This window comes from Anser cygnoides, chromosome 21 (assembly GCF_040182565.1).
Source record: "Anser cygnoides isolate HZ-2024a breed goose chromosome 21, Taihu_goose_T2T_genome, whole genome shotgun sequence".
Taxonomy (NCBI): domain Eukaryota; kingdom Metazoa; phylum Chordata; class Aves; order Anseriformes; family Anatidae; genus Anser; species Anser cygnoides.
Genome location: NC_089893.1, coordinates 5,365,527 through 5,388,296, shown reverse-complemented (window position 1 = coordinate 5,388,296; position 22,770 = coordinate 5,365,527). Strand labels below are relative to the sequence as shown.

Sequence of the window (22,770 nt, the reverse complement as noted above, 5' to 3'; positions counted from 1 at the left end):
GCAGCGTTGGGGCCCAGCAAGTTGAAGTTTGGGACAGGATCTGGCTCTCAGTACCTAGGGCATGGCCTTACGTCTAAACACATCACTGATCAGCCAGTGAAACCCGTGAGAGATCATTTAGGATCGTGCTGATCTGCATGGCAGGAGCACAGATTTCCATCAGTGGTGATGGAGCAGGACCCGCTCAGAGGTCTTGCAGGGACCAACATGTTATTGGAAGGCTCAGCCTTCAAGGGAGGCCGGGTTTTCCTGGTGGTTTGGGGTTTTTAGTGTGCATATTGTCTGTCTGTCCTTGGGAAGGCCACACGGAAGAGCTTTCAGGAGATCTAGAATAAGGAGAGGGGAGTTTGGTCCCCAAGTCCCCCCATCTGTAAAGAATCAGCAGAACAGCACTTAATGTAGTCCCGAACACGGCCATTGTGGGGCTTAATTAAACTGCGCCGAGTGCTTGGAGATCCTCAGGTTAGAGGCTGTGTGTAGAGCGAGTTACAAAAGCAAACAAAGTGAAATTTTGCGTGTGTTTTGCTGTAGCTGTCTTCATTTATGAGAAACAAATCACTTAATGTACATCTTGTATGCAGCCTGTTTATATAGGATGTGCTTATTATTCCAGTGGGAGGGAAATCTGGTAGTTTTGATTATCATTTCTGAATACGTAATCCACATAAGGAATAAAATTTGAATAAGACAGTAAAATAGCACAAATAGGTTTTATAACTATATATGCGTATAATTTTATTCCTTAGCCATGGGAAGCGTCATCAATTTTAATAGGCCTGAAAGATAGAGGGAGGTAAATTTAATATAGTATAAAAATAAAGGTAATCCCAGCAAAAGACAAGCGCGGAGCGGTTACTAGAGTCACTGCAGGCAGAGACAGTACACGTTTTGTGTCCAACAATAGCAGCGTACGTGACTTGAAACTCTCTTTCCTTATAAAACCATATACCCACTGGTTTGGCTTATTAGCACTAATCTTCAAAGGCAGGCGCGGGGCTGAGGTTCCTGGTTCGGCTCGGAGGCGAACAAGGTGCCAGTGCTGCCCACGGCCAGGACAGGGGGTGCGTGCGTGGGCTTTAACCTCCTGCTTTTCCCCTTTTCGGCGGCACGAGGAATGCCCGGAGCCGTGCAGAAATATGTCTCTGATGGATAGTTTACATGTGCAAACGCTGCAGTTGAACTCGTACTGACTCCGCTCAGAGTAGATCGGGTTAAATGGACTATTACAATGGCAGGAGCTCATCTGGAACTAATAATTTTTGAGGCCACCAAAAGTAAAAAGTAGAAAAAAAAAAAAAATGGGGGCGGGGGGGCAGGAATCCTGGTGAGTTTGGTGGCCGGTGACTAAAGCTTCTGCTGCCATCTACTGCACGTGGGTGGCAGCAGGACCAGCTACGAATTCACTCTCTTTTGGGCTGAATCGGCCACGGAACAGGTTAAATGCTGCGGGATGGGTTGGGGTTTGGAAGGAGATGCCCAACGCTCTGCACACCCGCTCAGCCCTGGGCTCTGGCTCTTGCTCGTTGCCCGAAGCACCGTGCAGCATCTTGTCGGGCTGCCCCAAAGGCACCCCAACGCGGTGCTTCCATCCCCACAGAGCTTCGTCCTCACCCCGCTCGCCTGGCTTTGTTGCCACTTGCTTAGGATTCACCACCACAGGAGACATTTTTGGCTCCGGTTTGGGGGGGGGGGTAGCGCTAACAAAGCTCCCATCAGCCGCATGCGAGCGGCTGCGTCGCAAATCACACGACAAAACCGGCGCTGGGTGACCGACATCTGTTTTGTCTCAGCAAGCGCAGCACGAAGGCGCGGTGCCGGTCCGTGGCCCCACCCGCTGGACCCAGCTCAAGCATTACCGTGCTCGCCGGCCTGGCGAGACAATAAACGGAGTCTATTTATTTATGATGGCTGGACCCGAGCAGGTCATTGGCACAGTCTCCAAGGGCGATGCGTTCGAATCCCTTTCTCAATTTTCTCTCTTCCATCTCTCCGGGCTGCCTGCTATTCTTTGTGCCCGTTCTCCCAGGAGATCTGGTCTCGAAACAAATAGCTCGCCATCGCTGCGGCTCTTGGTTGGGAGGTTAAATAAGTTTAGGAGGAAAAGTACATTTCAGATGGTGCTGATCCAAATGGAGGAGCCAAAGGCACTATTGTCTTGACTAGCTCAGAGCCTGCCGTGGTAATTTCCTGGGTACATAGGCATGCTGGCTATGAGCTGCAGAGAGCCACTGCGAAGTGGAACTGGATTAAAAATAAAGCTGCTCTTGTGACAAAACAAACAACTGGGAATTGGCCTCTGGGCTTCTGTTCCTGGCTTTCCGCGGGATCTCAAGAAAGCCACGACAGGGGAAAGGGAAGCCATGGGATTTCACAAAGCTGGGCGAGGACGTGCCACGCTGCCGCAGCGCCGGCGGAGCCCCGGCGGGATGCTCGGGGCAGGGCACGCTCTGAACTGCTGGGCCTCTGCCCTGGCCACAGATGGGACCCAGAGGGACCCTCTCAGCCTGGCAGGGATGGATTCTGCCTCGTGTTGTGTAAAGCTGTGGCCACGAGGAGCCCCCAGCCTCTTCTTCTCCGTCTCCCTGCTGTTAACCTGTGGGATTGCAGGGGGGCTGGGGAAATGCGAAATGCTCGAGCAGCCATTCTTGCAGTGGGAGGGGAATGAAAAAGTGCCAAAAAGGTTTGAGCATGGCTTGTTCAGGTTCTGAATTCCTCCTTGGAGAGCATCTGTTTCCCTCCCTGGGGCACAGAAAGATCCAGGGGAAATTGGCCTTCTCCTTCGGCTGAGCCACACTGGAGCTCTGAAGCCAGGTGACGGGAATGCCATATTTTGTCCATCTCTGTCCCAAATCCTGCGTCTCTATACCATGTTCCCCTCCTGCACAGACTGTGTCAGCAGCTTCAGGATGTATTTCATTAACTGTTGCTCAGCTCACAGCCCCGCTCGCCGTTTGCTGACCGTCCTCCTGGCCTTCCTCCCTTTGTGGCTGCCTTGTTCTCATCATCCTCCGTTGGTCTGGGAAGCGGTGCAATGATTTCCAGCCTGGCCGCAGGCAGGTGCTCGTGCCGAGCACACGGTCAGCTCTGCTGCAGGGCCTGGGCAGAGCAAAGCTGCCGAGCATTGGGCGAGCTCAGAGAGGAGGATCTGGGGGAATGTGGGCTTCTGGTGCCTGTAATTTACAGGGAAGAAAGAAACCGCATGTCCTGGAAGAGCCCTGGGCTGCCGTTTTCTTGCGTCCCACTTCTGGCAGGTTGAGAGGCTCATAGCAGGAGCCAGGGCTGTGATGGTTAGCATGGCTCTTCCTTCCCACACAGACCCTCTTTTCCCTCCTTAAGCCGGGGGCTGGGCTATCTGGGAGCTCTTGGCTCTCCCGTCCTAAATTCCAGCTCGCGTTTTGCTACGAAATATCCTCGGTTATTTCATCTTTCCTGCCGAGAAAAGCTAAACACAACCGTTCGGGTGTCTGGCACGAGAAACTCAGTTTGCTTACTCCAAAGAGGATCAGCGAGCCAGACCTTCAGCTGCGCTCTCTCAAGATCAGAGCATGTCTATTTTGTGAAATGCTTAACCCACGCTGGGAAGTGCTTTTGCAATCCTGGCCGTGCCACACGTACACCTGGCCGGCTTTGCTCCGTGCGCTCCTCTGGTGGCTGGGACCCTCCTCCTCCATGGTTTTTGGGTGTCTCAGGGTCATGTAATGAGCAAAGCTGGGACATCTGTTTGAGAACTGGCAACACACTTAGCAATTATTAAGGTGCCATTGTTCGTCAGGAGTTTTGCCTAATTATGTTACCCAAAGTGCTGGAGAGCAAGGCTCTACCTACTTGCAAGGGTACTATAGAGACTCTGCAAGAATCTCTTGGTTGCATGTAGGGGCGAGATAATATGGAAAGGTCATAAAGAAAAAGGAGGGAGATGCAGAGTCAGAGACAGGGTAGAAAAACCCGCAGTGCAGACATCCCGGGCAGGTGGGCGCAGTCTGCAGCTGTAGCTGCTGCTCTCCAGGCCATGCTTTGGAGACGCGAGTCAGGTGAGAGCCAGCGGGGCCGTGCCAAAACATCCCCAGGCAGCCTGGGGAGGTTTAGGTGTGGGACTGGAGTGGGAGAGGCTGTCTCGGGCTCTCAGAGCAATATTTCTGCAGTCGGTCGCAAGGTAACTTGGTAGGCACAGTTCCGATGAAGGCAGTAAATGAATAGGGGTAAAGTCTTTCCTTCAGAAAAAAAGTAATTTGCAAATGTTGTTAGGAAGCCTAATCAGATCACTCTTGTGTCGAGCCTTTATTCCATCAGGATCTTCTCAGTGAGGCTGGGCGCTGAGGCTGAAGAGTCACGTAGGCTGCTCCGAAGGAAAGTAGGTGCATGGGAATTAGGTGTTGCTTTTCATACCTCCGGGGAGAGCAATCTATTCCAGCAACAATAGGGAAAAATCAGCTTCATTCATGAAGAAGGGGGCAACCGGGAGGAAGGAATGGCTGTTTGTTAGCGTTGCCTTAAGCTAAACATTAATGAAGTGCAACACTTAAGATGCTTGCATGCCTCAATTATGTCCACCAAGCTCACATGTTGCCTTTCCAATTATGTAGGCTAAAAAATGAGGTACGTGTGAAGAGACTGCTGCCTGCTCATTACCTCTCTGGGACTCATAATTCTGCTCGCTTTCAGCTGCTGGGGTGTCAGGTGTACTTGCACACACAGCATTTCAACCAGCAATGGGAATGCAGTGCAGGGATGGGATTGTTGAGGGGATGGATGCTAGGACAGGGAGAACCATGTGGTTTGGGCACCAGACAGGGTTAGTGCTGGCGATGGTGCTCGGTGAGCATGGATGTGAAACTCAAAGGCTCTGCAGGTTTTCTGGCCTCCAAGGGTAGTGCTTGCTGCCTGGCTCCTTGGAGGAGAGGCGTGGGAACTGTGGGGACTAGATAATAATTATGGAAACCAGGAATCGTTCTGTTTACCCAGTCCGTTTTTATTATCATTATTAAGTGGAAAAAAATTGACAGACAAAAAATCCTTCAAAATTGTGCAATAATAACACAGCAGAAATCAGTGAATGGAAAAAAAAAAGACAGAGTAGCAATTCAAATGGTATAGTATTAAACTTCACTTAAGGAACCCGATTAGAAGTTGATACTACGTCTAAAAACTTCATTAGAGACTGGCTGCTCGTAGTCTGCCCCAAGACTAATTATCAACATCACAGCTAGTACCAGAAATGAAGATGCTCTCTGGAACCCACAGTAACTACCTCCCTGGCACCATTTCTGTTCTGAAGTCCATTTGAAGGAGACTTGAAATTTGGAAAATGTTCTTTTGGTCTGAAGGTCACTTCTCCCTTTTCTAGATTTCTAGGCTTTCTAGAAACTGTCAGAAGCGGTCACATTTAGTGACCACCAGGGTGACCTGCAGGCACAGAGGTCCTTTAGAGCCTCACGAGGCCATGGGATGGCAGCGGCACCCAGAACATCACCGCATGTGCTTCATCCTTCTCGTGTGCTCTCCTCCTCTTTCTGTTCGGGTGCGCGCCCTATGTATCTATAAGCAACTCGATCTCGGCCCAAGGAGAACTGTCTTTTCCCAGTGCTAGACCTGCAGATCCCTGCTGCTAACACGGTGGCAAGGCAGGAGCAGATGGAACAAGTTAGGGCAGGCTTACCCGGGGCATGAACCTGCAGCACACCAGCTATTCTGCTATTAAATACCTACATGCACAAATTTCCCCTGTGGTCAATAGAAAATGCTTCGCCCCTCTCTGAAATTCCTCTTAGCGTGTCCTTGGGGTGCCAGCCCTGGCAGAGTGGCCGAGGAGCCACAAGCTCGTGCTCGTGGCAGGTGCTGGGCTCGGTGCATGCATGCCTGCCTTGGCTGTTTTATGGCAGCGGCAGCCCATGGACAGAGGAGAATGGGATTTATTCAGGCTGAGAGGATCGTGGTTTTACCCTCAAGCCTGGCAAATGGTGCCTCCTTGTTCTTTCTCACTTTAAAAATCAAAAAACCTACCGAGGCTAAATAAACCCAGTGATCCAAAAGCCCGCCTGATCTTAGAGTTCAGCCTTAGTCTTTTGTTCAAATGGACTTAAGAGTACCAGCTGGCATCTGAGGTGGGCTCAAACACGAGTTACCAGAAGTGCCTCCTTAGCCCGCATACCTTCCCCACTCCTTTTCTCGTTATGGGTCCAAACATCTCACAGGGTTACTGCCAGGTAAACCCAAGTCACCTCCCAAAAATTCAGGTAAGGACTCATGTCACATTGCATCAGGCTACTGAAACAAAACCAGAACAAAATATGCATCCACATCCATGTACCATATATACACCACAACCCTCCCACCCCATATACATCTCTGTGAACAAGATTCCGTGCTTCAAAAGTTCATAAAAATATACAATTTACCCAGAACTGCATCTATCCTGCTTATTCCCCACCTGGAGCTTAGACTTCTCTATTTATATATAAAATACAAATACACTAGCCCTGTAAAGTTGCTTTGCTGGGAGCACAGTGGTGATTTTTGCCCTGAAGGGAAAGCCTCTGAGGGCAGGGAGCGTCTGTGCATTGCAAGAAGCGCCCTGGTGCGTGCAGCTTGGCACAAGGACTGCAGGCTGCAGTGCCCCAAAGCCCCGTGCAATGTAGGGACGACTGCAGAGCGAGCGCCGAGGTGTCCCTCACCCCCGTTGCACTGGAGAGGTGCAGCTAGCTGGGAATATTTTTGGAATATAGTATTCCAGCAAAATGCCTCGCTGGCAACAGGCTCAGCGCCATGCAAGCGTCGCTTTGCTGAGGCACAAAGGAGCCTTTCAGAGTGACCAGAAGTGACCCGTCCCCAGCTGAAAGCATCCAGCCAAGGGATTTCTGCAGAATATAAAGTGGTTTCGAGGTTCCCCCTTGGCATCTGCCTTCCACATACAGACACGAGATGGGCTCACTTCTGCTCCCCTTACTCGAGCAGGGTTTTCACTTAGGGGAGTAAAGTGGCAGAATTTAACCGCTATTAATTCTCAACAGAGAGGTACCATCTTCTGGGATACTATACTGCAGTTTTCAGTTACCTGTGCCAGAAATATTTGCTTAATAAGGACAGGATGCAATGCTTTTTATCTCTACTTTCAGGCTGTCCCCTGCAGAAATATGTTAAATCTTCTGCTTTACACTTTTAGAATAGTTTTGCCTCTGGGTCAGATTCTGCTCTCTCTGTAGCTGTGACTCCAGACAAATTGAGATCTACGTGCTAGGCTGAATTATATACGTTTTTAACCCGTGAACAGCACCTGACCCACTAACAAGGTAAAAATATTGCAACTTGGCAAGCTCGCTGCTACTTATAAAATCTAGTTATGGTTTGGTCCCAACTTTGGGGGAATAAACTGTCACCGGGATTGAGAACACCAATAATTAAAAATAGAGTCAGTATTTCTATAGCGTATCAAACCATACAGAACCTCAACTTTTTTTATACATTTTCTGCAAGTGAAATTAAATGGATCAGTTGTGTATCAAAACATAGTTGGCCTCTCTCATTTCATCTGTAGGAAGACTGCAATTATAATGTAATTTACACAGCAAAAATACTTCTGGTTTAAACAAAGAAAGTAGCATGACAAGACAGTGTGCTGTATTTTTACTGGCATGGAGCTACTGGGCTTTGCATATATAGAGTACGGCCAGGTGTGAGCCGCAGACATCCGCTCGTATTGGTGCTCTTGGGCTGGCGAGCAGTGGGATTCGTGGTGAGATTCACGTTTTGCTATTGCCAAAAAAATAGCCTCGACAATGGGAAGCAGAATTTCTACTGCTTAGCTCTGTTAGCCAGTATTATGTCTACAGTAAATGTGAAATGAGGAGTGATAGGAATATATTATATCTATGTTACTTCTAAAGCTGAAGGTGCAGCTACAGCTACTTTTAGGAAATGCTACCGAAGCAGCACCGAATCCCTGCTGTAAACCAGATGAATCGAGCTGCTCAGTAATTACAGCTCTGCACGACTGTGGAGAATCTGTAAGCGAAGCTCTTCTCCAGTTGCACACAGTGGAGGCTCCCCCTTCCGTCCCTCACCATCCTAGCATCTCCGCGCAGCTCCGCAGAGGAAAGGTTTCCTGGAAGCTACATTTTAAGGTGTGCGCTTCAAAGTCAGGGGATGGCCATTTGTTGCAGTGACATTACTGACATAAATTACGGATCAGGGCATGGCCAACGGGTTGGCACCTGCTGGTGATCGCTGGAGGGGTTTGGGCAACGCTGGGGGGCTGCAGCACGGCGCGGGCAGCTCTGCCTGCACGTGAGGTCAAAATTGCATAAACTGGGCACTTGCCCAGGGATGATTGAGGAAAGATTGTGTCTTTCAGTGCGGGGAAAAATATGTAAAAAATAAGGATTCTTATTCCTGTGGTGAGAACGATGATGGGGATGCCAAAATACTACTGCCTTGCAAGATAAAGTGGCACATGTTCTACACAATAATGTGTACAATGTCTGACGACTTCGGAAATCTGTTCTTAAGCAGATTTCCCAATAAATTAACACAACAAAAATACTTTCATATAAAACAAAGTCCAAAGGATATTTTTTTTTAAAGTAAAAGCAAAACCTTCAGGGACTATATTACTTATCTCTCTCTACATATATAATCTCCTGAATTTTTTTAAAATAAATTTATTCTTGTCTTAGAAAAATAAAATGAGTAGCCAATTTAGTCAACAGAAAATATCTCACAGACTTAAAAGCATGCCCAGCAAGCATAGCCTTGTAAGACTAAATCAATGTTAAATCAAAGCAATTTGTTACTAAACCAACCTAGTTTGCAATTCACAGTTGAGTACTACAAAGTGTTCCTTAAATTTTTTGGCCCATATAAAAATAACATATTGCAACTCAAAGTGCATTTTTAAAATAAACAATCAACTATTTTTATCAAATAAAATATTTACACCATTTGGTTTTTACAGTCAGAAATGCGCTTCATGCGATGACCATGGGGACATCATCTGAAAATCCAGTTATCATGGGAGCTTCGTCATCCTCATCTCCTGGAAAACAAACCCAGAGCTCTGTTACGCTGCCCTTGGTTTCATTGGGCACGACTAAACTGGCCCCAAAACTGTCCCCAGAATTACTGCATCAGCATGTGGCCCTTAGCTGGTTGTTGTATTTGTTATATTTGAGTTTTGATTTTACTTTTGATTATCATTATTGGGAACTGTTTATGTGAGGTTACTAATTACATATATCCCAGGCCAGGCTTACCCTCCTAGAACCAGATTGAACCCACAGAGATTTTCATGCCAAGGATGGCCTAAAGCATGAGAAAGAGGTTAGGTCTTGTGCTGATTTGGAGGCCCTGCAATCCCAAGGCACAACACCAAGAGCTACTGTTAGGTTGACAGTTGGATTTGATGATCTTAAGGGTGTTTTCCAGCCCAAATCATTTCCAACCAAATGATGCCAAGATTCCACGTACCTAAATCGTCCCCTGAGGAGAAGATGGCCGAACCGAGGCGGGAGCTATAGTGGCTGTTGGCGAAGGCGGTGAAGCTGTTCTGCAGCCTGCGATGCCTCGTGTAGAGCACGATGAACCCAACACCCAGGGTCACCAGCAGCAGGAACAGGATCGGGACCACGATGGCAGCTACATCTGTGGTCTTGCCGATTTTTGATGCAGAGGAGTCTTCACCTACAGAGCAGGAAGGGTGGGAAGCACCATTTGCAACCGATGCCACTTTTCTCCCCATGCTACTTGTGCAGTGCCCTAAGGGGGTGTTAGTGGACCAAACCCAACAAAACATGGTCAGATTGCCACAATATTCACATCTGAAAATTGCAGGATGGTTTCTTCCATCCTGTCCTGCTAGGACACAAAGCCACCAAGTGACTGGCTGTGTAATACTGTATTAACTCCTCCTTGGGTCAGCTTGTGAGGTTTTAATTAGTGTTAATTGAGGAAGAGGGGATGATGTTAGTGTCTTACCGGTTCCTAGCTCATCATAGAGAAGAGTGGCCGGCTCCCCGCACATCTGCCCGCTGTACAGGCATCTGGCCTGAACTGTGAAGGAATAGTTGTGCCCTATCTTCAGGTTGGAAACTTTGAAGAAGTTTTCCGTGGTGTTCCCGAGATAAGCCGTGCTGTTCATCAGGCTGTCGAACATGTGAATCTCGTAACCCTGAGAAAACAAAAACACAAACCCCAAATCACTCGGCTGCAGAGGTCATCTTTGCTGCTTCTGACGGGCCTTTGAAAGTTGTTTTCCCTGCTGAAGCTTTGTGATGAAGTGCATCAGGCTACCAGCCAGGGGAGAACAACAGTGGAGCCTCCTCCAGGCACCCCTGCCAGCACACACTGGCCTTGGCCAGGTCAGAGAGGAGATTTCGGCCTCTGGTTCTCTCTGTTCTTAGCAGCCACCCAAGGCCATCCAAAAAATGGAGCCCAGAGTCGATGATGTTTTTTTTTTTTTTCTGATGTATGTTTCTACCTGCTCATGCCCCAACAGAGAGCGCGTTGCAGATTTTCTATCAAAGTCTAAATAACAATTCTCAGATGCTACTGATGCGTTTCCCAGCGTGGTAGGGCAGTGGCCTGGTCCCAGTCCTGTGCACGTGTGATAGCTGACCTTTTTCAAGAGGATAATTATGTTCTTAAAAGGTGACCGGCTGGATCTAACAGCACTAGTGCCATGGTTGTGATGCAAATTGAAGCGAGCTCTATGTGGAGGGCTCATCAGGGACTCCCAGGGGAGCAGAGCCTCCTGATGTACTTAAAGACTCTGTGTAAGGAGCCCTGCAAGCAACTCCGCTCTTGCATTTACTGAAACGCTGCTTGTAGGATGGGGGAAGAGTGCCACTTACCCGGCTTTCATTGAAATTACTTTCCTTTAATGCTAAACTCTTCCAAAAGAGCAGAATGTGGTCGTTTTCTGTGATAATTTTTAAGGCATCTGGTGCAGACAGTGGTACTGCAAATGAGAAAAAACAGCAGGTGGGTTAGGTTTTAACAGTGATGATACTTCTGGTTGAGAAACAGTACGGGGGCCACTTCTGAAATGTAGTGGGTTTTTGGGATCAGCCTAATGCAATGCTTACAAGGGGAGGAGGCTGTGGTGTGTGATCTGGTAGGAGTCTGACAGTGGGTTTTGCAGTAGGGCAGCATTTCATATGAATACTTGCTCCTTTACCTGTATTAATCTTCATGCTGGATTCTTTGCTCATGTTTCCCAGTTGAACAATCACGTGGTATTTGCCTCCCGGTTCGAGTTTCTTAATGGTGTACTCCACCGTGCTGTTCCGCGTTTTCACTTTGTAGATTTTATCTGTTTTTCTTACCAAATCTTTAACTGCAACAGCATACAACTGAAGGGGGAGGGAAGGCATGCATGGTGAATGACAGGAGACCTTACTTTCCTGCAGACTTGCTAGCAAACTCATATATTAGGACATCAGACTGGAGGGCAAAAGTGGCATTAAACCATGCCTGCATCCTACAGGAACCTGGGAAGTAAAGTCAGTTTTCAGGCCTCTTGCTGGATTAGCTGGATCCCTGCCCAAGAACGCTACTTACAGATAGAGAAAATGAAGTTAGTGGGGCATATAAGGGCAGGAGGAAGACCTCAGGTTGTATTTCTTAATGAACAAGAGAGGTGCAACCTAAACCTGTGCCATGTAAAGTTTGCAGACTTGCTGGGAAGATCTATACCCTTAAACCTTTGCTGTTAAAGCCTCGGGACCAGATTAGGAGCGGAAAACTTGCTGAGAAAAAGACTTTCCTTCAGTGGACCTGTCTGTGAGCCAGGGTTTTTGTGAGATATTACCATGTCCTGGTCAGGCGAGTCGTAGGGCGATTCCCACTTGATGACAGCAAACGTCTTCCCGGTGAGCACCGAGTGGAGGTGCCGGGGGGGCAGCCGGTTGTCGGGGATCATCTTCACCACGACGTAGTCAGACGGTGGCCCTTGGTAGGGAGACATCACACGGACCTCGAAGGGACGGCCCAGCAGTTAATAGGGTGCCTTCGGGCTTTGGTACCGGACTGCGGCCCGTAGTGCGGGTAGGAGAGGGGCCAGAAACGCAGCCTACCAGGAACAGGTACTGCTCGTCCCGCTGCACGATCACGGTGATGTTGTGGGAGGTCGTGGTGGCATTGTGAGGGCTCCTGTACAGCTCAAGGAAGGATGTGGCGTAGAAGATGCCGTAGACCTGCAGAGGAGGAGACAACAGGGACGGTACAAAGCTTGTCGTGGCATGGAGCTCCCACCCAAACTTTTCATGTGCTGTTGCTTTTTAGGGACGTGATGCAAAGAGCCCATTTCAGGGGCAGCAAGCACTTTTCCTACTTTTTATGACATGTATTTTTCCAAGGCATTCAGTCCCAACAAACAATCCTGTTTAAACATTTCTTGTGTTTTGAGTGTCCAAGCTAGACCCCACCCTGGGTGGTGAGAAAAGAAAGACTCAGTGCCTTACCACGTTCCTCGGCCCGGTCCAGTTGCACTCCACCGCGGTCTGGTTGATGGCCCTGGCTTTGAGGCTTGGCGACGCCGGTCTTGTTCCACCGGTCACGACGTGTACAAAGGACAGAGGGCTGTCACCCAGCTCCGTCTTAGCCCAAGCAGAAATTTCGTAGGGCGTCTGAGCTGTCAAATTGGCCACTGAGCAAGAGGAGAGATTTGCACTGTTAGGTGAGGCCCAGGACTGCAATGGCAGGGTGAGAGCTTTAAGAAATGTTCAGCATCATTAAAGAATCTTAGCCAGGATCCTCTCTCCCTTGGTTTGTGTTTTCATTCATTCTGAGTAACTTCTTTTACACAGAAGCACCTGGGTATCTAGCCCAGCCTGTTACTTGCCTGTATTGGGATGTATTCCTGTATCTTGACTGTGCACACCAGTTATTTCTCCAAAGCCGAAAATAATCTGATTAACAGGGACATGTACTGTATACCAGCCCAAGAAATCATTGACCTTTTGCTGAGTAGATAAGGAATCACAAACAAAATCCCCGTGATGAGAAAAGGCTAGTGCAGCTCTAGGGGATAAATCCCAAATCTCCTTGAAATCTCCAAGTCCTAAGAATAGAGGCCGAGGATTTGCTGGTTTGTCCTAGTAGGATTTACTCTTTCCTAAACAGAAAGTACTGAGCTGAGCTGCCGTTACAAAAACATAAAATACAATAACTGTGGCTTTCAGTAAAAACACTCTGTTTGGAGGTGATTTAAGCAGAGTTTTATATCTAAATTTACCTTTTTGGATCGACTTTTCTCCTTCTATGGTCAGAGTTCTTTTTTCCTGCCTGTGTGTATCAAATGTCCAGTAGATGTTCACAACGTAACCGCTGACCTGTCAAGCAGCAATCACACGCAATATAAACTTACATGAGTTCAGCTATTCTTGTATCGAGTGAAAGAGCCACAATTTTAAGTCTCTAAGTTGTATTTTCCGTCCTAATTAAGAGAGAGCTGGGACAGCTGATGAGTACCAAGTAATATATTGGCACGGAATAATTAGTTTCCAAAAGCAACTGTGCTACTAAAATGGGTGCTAGCTTCTCTTATTCAGTATTTATCCCATATCCAACCCAGGTCTTTTACTGTAGTTGCAGAAGTAAAGGTTAAAATTTTACCTTGATATTAGTATTCATTTTTAGGCTGAAACTTATGGAGTCCTCAGTGTAGCCCTCAACACGTATGACAGGTGGAGGAATGACTGGAAGGAAAGGGAGAAACGGCTGTTACTTCAACCCCAAAAAACAAACATATAGGGAGAGGACAGGCAAAATGCAGACATTCATTATGACAGTCACCAACCAGACCCAGAACATCCCCATCCCTCCATACTACAAAGAATCCTGCATTTTTAGTAGCATGGTGTTTCCTTTCTTTGTCAACACAGCAAGGGTGCACTTTTATCTCACAAATTAGATAGCAGACAATTTTGACATCAGCATATAGGTTTGGAAAAAAAACTTGCCAGGAATACAAAAAATTTCAAAAGGCTTATCAAAAAACATTTCAGAGGGAAATGATTTATCGTGTTGGTTGGATTTATCTACTGTCAGGCTGCAACGTCGTGATCGTTTCTGAGAACCTCCATGTTTTTTTAGCGGTCTAACTGACACAAAATGCAGCAACCATCATAGTGATAAGCTAAGAGGGAGAAGAAGGAGCTAGCATCCTTTCAGCTAACGGTATTGAAGGAATTGCTGGTAATGCATTGTGCCTATCCAAAGGTAGAATCTAGCCTACACAAGTCAGTGGCAATCCATCTGCAGTCCAGGAGAGAGGGACATGCATCCTGCGTGCCACAGAGTTCAGAGGAAGAGTCAACAACCTGTTCAGACTTGCCACTGAACTCCGAGGTGGCTCCAGTTAAGTGAACAGGTACAGCAAAGTTGTCATAAATGTCAGATGCTCAATAGGGAAAAGTAAAGAAAGAGGAGTCGGTTACGTGCACTGATACTAACACTTTGGGCTTATATTCAGTATTTTTGCTGTGTTGACCAAGTTGGCTGAAACCTAAACAGCATTTACCTTTGCCTTTGATGGTGGTTATGGATTTGGAATCGCTCCAGTTTCCCACTCCTCGACTAGTCACTGCAGCAACCTTTGCAAATAAGAAGGTTAGTTAATATGAACGAATGTATGCCACCAACGCTGCATAATGCAAACAGAGAGCGAGGTTAGAGCAAGGTTATGGACAAGGCGGAGCTCATGGGAAGAGGACATTGAAGCAAGCAATAATTTAATTACTTGGCAATAAAATGCTTATTACAGAGATAAAGCAGACTACTTTAAGTCAATTAAAAGAACCTAAGAGGAGGGAGGTGCATCCTCTCTGCAGATAACCGCTCTCTGATGAGATCTTTATAAAAAGTCTATAAAGATAAGGAGCCTTGGAATCGATCAGCCCTAGTGTAGGTAAGAGTTGTGCCTGTGGAGCCCATGTGAAAGCTGCATCCAGTTCCAAAGATTTATTTGGAAATAACTTAACATGGGAAGGAAAAATATGGAAGGAAAGACTCACTTCAGCTGACCCAGAGAAAAACATTAATGCATGGGGGTTATCCCAGCTCCCAGTGAGCTCCCACAAGTACCCATGCTCATCCTGCTCGTGGAGGATGGACAGGGGCAGAGTACACATTTCCCAAGGTTGGCTGTGCAGACTTTCATTTCCTCTCCTTATTAGTTCTGCCTATAATTACCTAGCTTCTCCCATGTGCACGCCTTCCCCACATGCGTATCTGCTTCTTTTCCCGGTGACAGTTAGGACCAAATTTATCTCTGCCCCAGATCTGGTGCAGTTGCAGTGAGCTTGGAACGGGCAGCACGGATTTCATAACACAGCCTGGCCTCCTGGGAGGAGGAGCAAATCAAAGGCCATAATTCGGGGCTTAAAACTATACACATTGTTGGCACAAATGCCAGGCCCCTGCTGAGGGCTGACATTAAAGGGCAGAATTTTAACTACATAGTTTTTTAGCAATTAGTTGACTGTGCAGGACTTGGACTGCCTAGCGAACAGTAACAAGCTCATGCAGAGTGTTCCTACAGACAGCTCTGAAAATACTCACTCGAACCGTGTATAACGCGTTGACCTGCAAGTTCTTGATCTCAGTGTAGTTCTTGGTGGTTCTGAGGGAGGACCATTCCTTGGATCCACTCCTGCTGTATTCCACCTAGGAGGACCAAAACAAGGGGTCAGGGCTCCATGGTCAACAGTCCTACAGGGCCACAGGTCTTTCTATTACTCAAACATCGGAAGTAAGCTGGAAACAAAACCATGGACCTGAGGACTGTGTTACTACCTACAGCCCTGCACCATTTCTTCTCCCATTTTGCCCAGCACTCTCAGTGGATTTCCACTACAAAATGCAAAATACAAAAACATGGTGCAGGACTCACAATAAATTCCCGTATGAGGCCATGGGCGTTCACAGGGGGGCTCCAGCAGCCTGTCACCACCCCCTCGGCTTCCTTTTTCAGGGACAGCTGAAGGTTAAAGGGGGCATCTGGTACTGGGGAGAGAAACAAAGGTGTTAGTGATGGTCACAGGTGGCATGTCCAGGTCTTCTGGGGAGCAGCAGGAGGTGACCAGGATCTCCCAGAGAGGGAGAAGGCAGATGTTATCTTCTGCAGTTTTGTCCCAAGGCCTGATCAACCCTTTCTTAATCTGACCTCCAGCTAGAACTAAGAGGAGCCAGGCAGGTCTGCTTACGTCCTTCGGGTGCCCGCAGGGTGATGAAATCGTTGGTGTTGTAGACTCTGCTGAGACACTGCACCTGGACCTTCACCTGATAGGTGCAGTCGGGCTTGAGGACCTTCAAAACGCTGTTGGTTTTGTTGCTGTGGGTTTCCAAAACCTTCCAGATGCTTTCACCGACCGTCCTGCACAAGAGTCAGACCCCTGCAGTCAGGAATATGTTCAGTAACACAGGGGGATGCAGCTTGCCCCAAAGGATGAAATCAGTTTTCTGTCTTTTAAGGGCTTGCTGCTTAGTTTTCTGCTCAGTAAAGCCACGGCACCAGCTTGAAAAGCTGCTGTTTCAAAGCCCGAACCAAACATAGCTCGGCGCCTCCTAAGCACCGTCCTCTGAGGTTTGCTATAACCGCTGTGCTCTAATTTCTTGACTTTGTTCTCATTGTTAGCAGCCCCACAAAGACGAGACCCAAGCAGAAACAGAAAACCCAATATACCCACATTTCTGTCCGAGTAAACAATTTGAAGGAAACAAAGACAGCTTTTCACAAATGTCCCCTAGTTGCTGCTATTTTGGGTCTGCTTTGCAACGAAGCATTAGAAGATTTTCCAAACAGAAATAGACTGCAAAGCTCCATCCTCTGGGGCTCGATTCGGTACGGTGCTTTGCTGCAAATACGTGCGTGCTGCTACCTCTGCTCGTGTTTCTCCTGTCCTTCCCTTGCCACAACCAGCCGCGGGTCGTGCAGTAAGTGGTGTACCTGTAATACACGTTGTAGACACAGGAAGTCGAGGACATCCTCTTCGGCCGAGCCCATGTCAGAGTGACGGCGCCGGAGAAATCGGCCGTCCACTGCAGGTTCTGGACTTTGTACACAATGGTGTCGTCTGGGGGAGCAAGAGGGGGAGTTAGTCTGCTGGAGGAAAACGAGCCCTTTGCCAGGAACAGAAAGGGGAGTTTTGTTCATGGCACCCACAACATCTGGAGGTAGAAACAGTAATGTGACTGAGGGGAGTGTTTGCAACATGCAAATTAGATGTGTAATTTGGGTGGGGAAGGGTGGGCAGTGCAGAGCAGGAACATCCCCCTGGTGCTCCTAGGGCTCCCCAGAACAGATTTTGGGTGTCTTCGTGCTGCATCATGCAAACACCCTCTTTCCCCAAGGAAGGATAAAGCATGGCTGCTGATGAAATACTCTCTAACATCATTCTGGAAGGGTATCAGTGCAAGCTAAGTCACTTCTCTACTTGTGTGCTGGATCTGTGCTGTCACTGTGAGCCATCCAGGGCTCCTCTGTGGGGTTGTCCATGTCACGTCTCATGTTCAGCAGCAGGACCAAAGCTGAGACTGGGAATTTGGGCAGCAGTGTGCTGGGGCAAGGGGAGAGGCATGGGCGAGCCCAGCCGGATGAGCTTTCCAAGGGAAAACAGATGGTTTTCCCTGGGTGTAGACTCCCCATGAATCTCCGCAGTGCCTCCCCCCGTTCACCAACTAGCCTCTCCCAATCAATATTTAATTAAAGAACTAAAACCTGACTGATGCTCAAGGCCCCGAGCAGGTGAGTAGGACCATGGTGCATCTCGCGGCTGGGCAGAGACAGCGATCGATTGCGGTTCTTTGCCCAGGGCCGGCTGCAGCACACATCCCCCTGTCCCCCGGGGCCACCAGATGTGGTGGTGACGATGGAAAATAGCTGGGAAATGGGGTGTGCAGGAGAAAGGGCAGCGGGCGGCAGCTTACCCGTGCAGTTCCTCTCGTCGCTGCCATCTGAGCAGTCCAGGTACCCGTCGCAGCGCTCCGCCACCATCAGGCAGGCCTCGCCGTCCTCGCACTTGTAGCCATGAGGGCACGGCAGGGTGCTGTGCGTTGCTGCAAGGCAGAAAGGGTGCAGGGCTCAGCGCCACGAGGGTCCCGCACCGGCATGGGGCTGTTCGTGCTGCCAGGTGCTGGTGCAAAAGCATTCTGCGTCCCGGCAAAGTGTTTTGGCATGACTACAGAGCCACCATGAGGAAAACCCGGGGCTTACCCCACCAGGGGGGTGGCAGAGTCACCTCCTTAGATCTTGGGATTTAAGAGGCGGGTGGGTGTGGCGCTTAAGGACATGGTTTGGAAGTACTGAGTGATGGATGGACTTATGGTCTTACAGGTATTTCCAACCTAAATGAAATGAAATCCATTCTATGAAATCCACAGCTGGACTTCTAACGGAACAGGCACTGCTGCTTTGGGCTTTTTTTTTTTTTTTTCTTCCTTTTTTACTGCATGGATTCCACCAGCGATAAACCCTCCCGTCCTCGCAAAGAGCATCCCAAGGGAAGGAGCCAGGCGAGACGCTCTTGGCCCCGCACTTACGGCAGTTCCTCTCGTCCGTGCCGTCCTGGCAGTCCCGCCGGCCGTCGCAGCGCTTCCAGTTGGGGATGCACTTGTGCAGCTGCTGGCACTCGAACTCGAACCTGCTGCAGCGGCCCCGCGGCGCCGGGGAGGTGGCCGTCACGTTGGGGCCTGCGGGCAGGAGAAGTGAGGAGAGCACCCAAGGCTGCCAGCAGGAGGGACCGAAAGCTGTCCCCAGGTCCTGACTCCACTAGATGGCAATGTCTTCCCATCCAGCAGGTGGATGGCTCCCGCTGGGGTGCCCAAAAGTTTGCGATGCAAATTGCTGGGGTGCAAGGCAGAGGTGCCGGCAGGCATTCGGGAGGAAGGGGGTGAGGAAGAGAAAAGCTTACGGGAGGTGGGACAGGCATCCTCGTCGGAGCCGTCGGCGCAGTCCTTGTACCCGTCGCAGACCCAGCTGTTCACGATGCAGGCGCCGCTGTTGCAGCGGTAGTGGTTGGGCAGGCACGTCGGCGGGGCGGCTGCGGTGACAGGAACCACTGGGGAGCCTGAAAGGACACCGAACGGAGCGGCTCTTGGGGAGCTGCTCCTGTGCACGGGTGCAGACTGAGCCTGCCCCCAGAAGCCAGCCAGCCCCCGTGGTGGAGGGGAGCAGGGAGCAAGCCAGGCATCGCAAGCCCCGTGTTTTATCTGCATTGTGTCCTCGCAGCTCCCGATCAGGGGGTTCAGAAAGGCAGAACTCCCATACGAGGGGGATTTTGGGGCCGTGGGGCTGGCACAGGGTCCTGCACACAGAGCATCACGGAGCACAGTGGGCCCTCACCCTCGCACTCCTTCTCATCCGACCAGTCCCCGCAGTCGTTCTCCTCGTCGCACTTCCACCGGTTGGGGATGCAGTGCCCATTCCCGCACTGGAACTGGTAGTACCGGGAGCAGTTCGGGGCCTCTGTTGGGTTTTCTGATGAGGAGAGGAGAGCCCTGTGAGCCCCAGTGTCATCTCAGCAGCCTTCAGCACAGCTGGGGCACAGGAGCACCAGCCCAGAGAGCATCACCCCAGCATCCCCCACACACAACTGTGGGTTCTCTCTTCTTCTCCAGCATCCCCATTCCTCCCAGCCCTCCCTGGCCTGGTGTCACCACCCCAGTGTCTGCGTGCTGGGTGCTCCATGGCCGGACACCACCTACGATCTCAGAACCAGGGCTGATGGTGAAATTCATCCAGAGCATGGCAGGAAGGGAGAAGCAAACCCTGCCACTCGGAAATGAAGCCGCAGCTGCTTCGTCTGGCTCCGCACAGCTCCTAAAGCTACCGAGGGAACATTGATAAATATTGAGCTTGGCTGTAAGCTGCCTCTCTGCTGCGGGCTGGGAAGCTGTGGAGTAAATATGGTCACACAAGACTTAGTCAAGCACAACATGTGCCTGCCGTATCGGATTTTCAGTGTGCTCCAGTTATCTACCTGCAAGAAGAAGAAAATGACAGAGATCTATATACAAGATGCTCTGCAATGTGCAAGTGGGATGGTGCACACATGCACGTGGGGGTATACAGAACAGAAAGAAGCCTGTTTTCTGGGCCCCAAAATTCAAAGGGGGTGACAAGGGACCTCGAGGTACTGCTCACCACAGTTTGCTTCGTCCGAGTAATCGCCGCAGTCATCCATGCCGTCGCACTTCCACACCAGGCTGATGCACACGCCGTTCTGGCACTGGAAGCTGAACTGGTCGCAGGTGCGGTGGAACTCGGGGTCCTGGGCTGCAGGGGTGGCATGGAGGGAAACCAGAGGGTTAGCATGGAGACTACGGGAATCCCATCATGGAGGAGGAAGGAAGGTGCACCCTCAGAGACCATCTGGACTTTAGAAAGCAAAGTATTAGAGTCCAGGGCCACTGTTAGGTGACCTGGCAGCATTCTGGTACCCTCCCCACACCTCTGGTTCCCTTCTCTCTCCATCCCTCCTCGTGCAAAGTGCCCTGAGATGCGCGATATCACGCTTACAGCATCCGGCGTAGTTGGCATCCTCATCTGATCCGTCTCGGCACTGGACGATGCCATCACACACCATGGAGTGGAACAAGCACTGCTGCTGGTTCTTGCACACGAAATCCATGTAGCGGGTACACAGGGGCTCTGGGGAAAGGGGAGTTCAGGAGGAGGTCATGGCATCTTGGCAGGCGTTGCCAGCAGGGAGGACACTGATTTGGACAAACCCGAGCTCAGCGTCCAGATTTCACGGAGCTACAGAAAGTTTCCAGGGCCAACAGACTGAGCGCTGTCCCTGCACAGACTGCCCTCACCCGATAATGTCCCGATACCCTTTCCCTCGTGCCCTGAGCCCAGGAGGCCTCGCTGCCGAGGTCCCACCAGCCCCCCGGGTGCTCACCGCAGTGCTGCTCGTCTGAGGCATCGGAGCAGTCGGTGATGCCATCACAGTGCTTGCTGGTCGGGATGCAAGTCCCATTGGGGCACTGGAAGCCGTTGCACTTTTTTTCTGAAAAAAATCAGAATTAGGTGGATTTCGTTGGTTTTCTCTTCGATACAAAAAGCTGCAGCGCAGCCCTGACTCCCTTTTTCCCTGTATCTGCCCTCTTTTGGAGGGACGGGAGTCGTCTCCCTGGGTTTGCAGAAATGTTCCCACGCCGTACCGCAGTCGGCAGGGTCCTCGTCGGAGCCGTCCTGGCAGTCGGCGTCGCCGTCGCAAGCCCAGCGCTGCGGGATGCAGTGGCCGTTGAGGCACTGGAAGCTGGAGGCCTCGCAGGTGTGGGACACTGCTGGAAGCAGAGCAGAGAGCGGTGCTGAGCACAGGGCACTCAGCACCACGCAGCCCTGCGCCCTCCCTCTGCACCGGCGCATCGTGTCGTGCCGGGTCCCAGCACGGATTCACATCTCTGTGGAACGAGTTCACACCCAGGCAAGACAGTGCTGGGAATCTGGGTCCCCCCTGGGCTATGCTGTGATCTTTTTCTCTCTGTTGTATTTGCTCACAAGCCCACTGTGCCCCAGGGATGGTTTTCAGAGGCTTCTCAGTAGTCCTAATGCTCTCCAAAGCCGGAAGCCTCTTTCCCTTTGATCCCAACCCTAGACGAGTGTGGGCACAAGTGACTGTGGCTGCATCTTGCTGCTGATGGCAAGAAATGGCAGAGCAAACGAGCAAAATTTTGCCAGGGTGTCAGGGTTCCTGTTCAGGGACACCAGGACAGGGGCAGTGAGAAGGAACGGGTGGCACCGAGGGGCATTGGGGACGGTCTGGAATTAAGGCAGGTGAGGCTTTTCTGTGCTACCACAGCAACCTAGAAATACAAGTCTCTTAAAAACAAGGAGGAAAATTAACTCTATCCCAGCTGAAACCAGGACAGGGTTTCAAGGGGATCAGGGCCCCAGCCTTTTTTAGGGTCCTGTTGCAGAAGTATCTGCCTGTGGGGGATGCTGGTTGAAGCCTAACGTACGTTGTCGCTTTAAAGACAAATGCCGCTCTTCAACCAGGAGAGCACTTGTCACTATTGAGAAGAAAAGCAATGTGCAACTTAATTAAATTGCATGCTGGTGAATTTCAGGTTAGCTAGTGACGTGTTCTTGCAGATATTTCTGAATGCTACAGTTTTGTGGCAGTAATATTCTATTAGGTATTCCGTGTGAAATGTAATTATTTTAGATAAGAGCAATAAATGCAGCCAGTGGAGTCAGATGAAATGTTTCTCAAATAATTGTGATCCTCTTAGATAATTTCAACTTTAGGCTTTACAAACCCGATATGCGTTTTGAAGTAGGTTCCGTTCCTGTAGTAATTCTCTCTGGAGAAACTCATATGAGAGATAAGTGCTACCAATATAAATTAAACCTCCTCGCGCAGCCACACACACGGAATACCAACCACCCCAGTCCCCAGCGCATCACCGTAAACCCTGCGTGCTCCAGGCAGGTTCAGCGTTGCAGGGGGAGGATGCAGGAGCTCAGCACGGCGGCTCCCATCCCCTGGGGGCTCTCGTGGGCCCCGCGGGGCTCCCCTCGCCCCGTCAGCCCATCTGCTCTGATGCTGGCTGATATCTGGTCTCTCCTGTGTATCGCTTTACAATGTGACCTTATGGATTTCACTGGTGGAATGAAGCACTGTCTACTCTCAAAAGCCTTTTCTAAATCATGCAAATATTTGTTTGTGTGTTGTTGTTTTGGTACTATTATTCTTTTAATGAAAAAGACCAATACATTGTTATCTGGTGGATTTTCTGATGAGGAATAGGCTCTATCTGGGTGTTGACTTT

The 22,770-nt window shown here is 49.8% G+C and overlaps 1 protein-coding gene across 2 annotated transcripts in view; it reads right to left on the bottom strand.

Annotated features, from left to right (window-relative positions):
• Positions 1-4,948: 4,948 nt before the first annotated feature.
• SORL1 (sortilin related receptor 1) overlaps positions 4,949-22,770 on the bottom strand; it is a 42,662-nt gene continuing 24,840 nt past the window's right edge. The window contains exons 26-48 of one of the 2 annotated variants that reach the window (XM_066981339.1): positions 21,157-21,279; positions 20,895-21,002; positions 20,510-20,641; positions 20,135-20,266; positions 19,334-19,468; positions 18,903-19,058; positions 18,532-18,681; positions 17,920-18,048; positions 16,940-17,066; positions 16,197-16,366; positions 15,884-15,996; positions 15,553-15,657; positions 14,513-14,585; positions 13,606-13,688; positions 13,226-13,322; positions 12,453-12,637; positions 12,066-12,185; positions 11,801-11,965; positions 11,168-11,342; positions 10,842-10,948; positions 9,967-10,159; positions 9,460-9,672; positions 4,949-9,028 (exon numbers count right to left, since the gene is read on the bottom strand). In XM_066981339.1, coding sequence (XP_066837440.1) covers positions 8,961-9,028; positions 9,460-9,672; positions 9,967-10,159; positions 10,842-10,948; positions 11,168-11,342; positions 11,801-11,965; positions 12,066-12,185; positions 12,453-12,637; positions 13,226-13,322; positions 13,606-13,688; positions 14,513-14,585; positions 15,553-15,657; positions 15,884-15,996; positions 16,197-16,366; positions 16,940-17,066; positions 17,920-18,048; positions 18,532-18,681; positions 18,903-19,058; positions 19,334-19,468; positions 20,135-20,266; positions 20,510-20,641; positions 20,895-21,002; positions 21,157-21,279 — 3,059 coding nt within the window. In that variant the 3' untranslated portion in view covers positions 4,949-8,960. Of the gene's footprint in view, positions 9,029-9,459; positions 9,673-9,966; positions 10,160-10,841; positions 10,949-11,167; positions 11,343-11,800; positions 11,966-12,065; positions 12,186-12,452; positions 12,638-13,225; positions 13,323-13,605; positions 13,689-14,512; positions 14,586-15,552; positions 15,658-15,883; positions 15,997-16,196; positions 16,367-16,939; positions 17,067-17,919; positions 18,049-18,531; positions 18,682-18,902; positions 19,059-19,333; positions 19,469-20,134; positions 20,267-20,509; positions 20,642-20,894; positions 21,003-21,156; positions 21,283-22,770 lie in introns of both variants that reach the window. The other variant, XM_066981338.1, reaches the window with a different exon arrangement.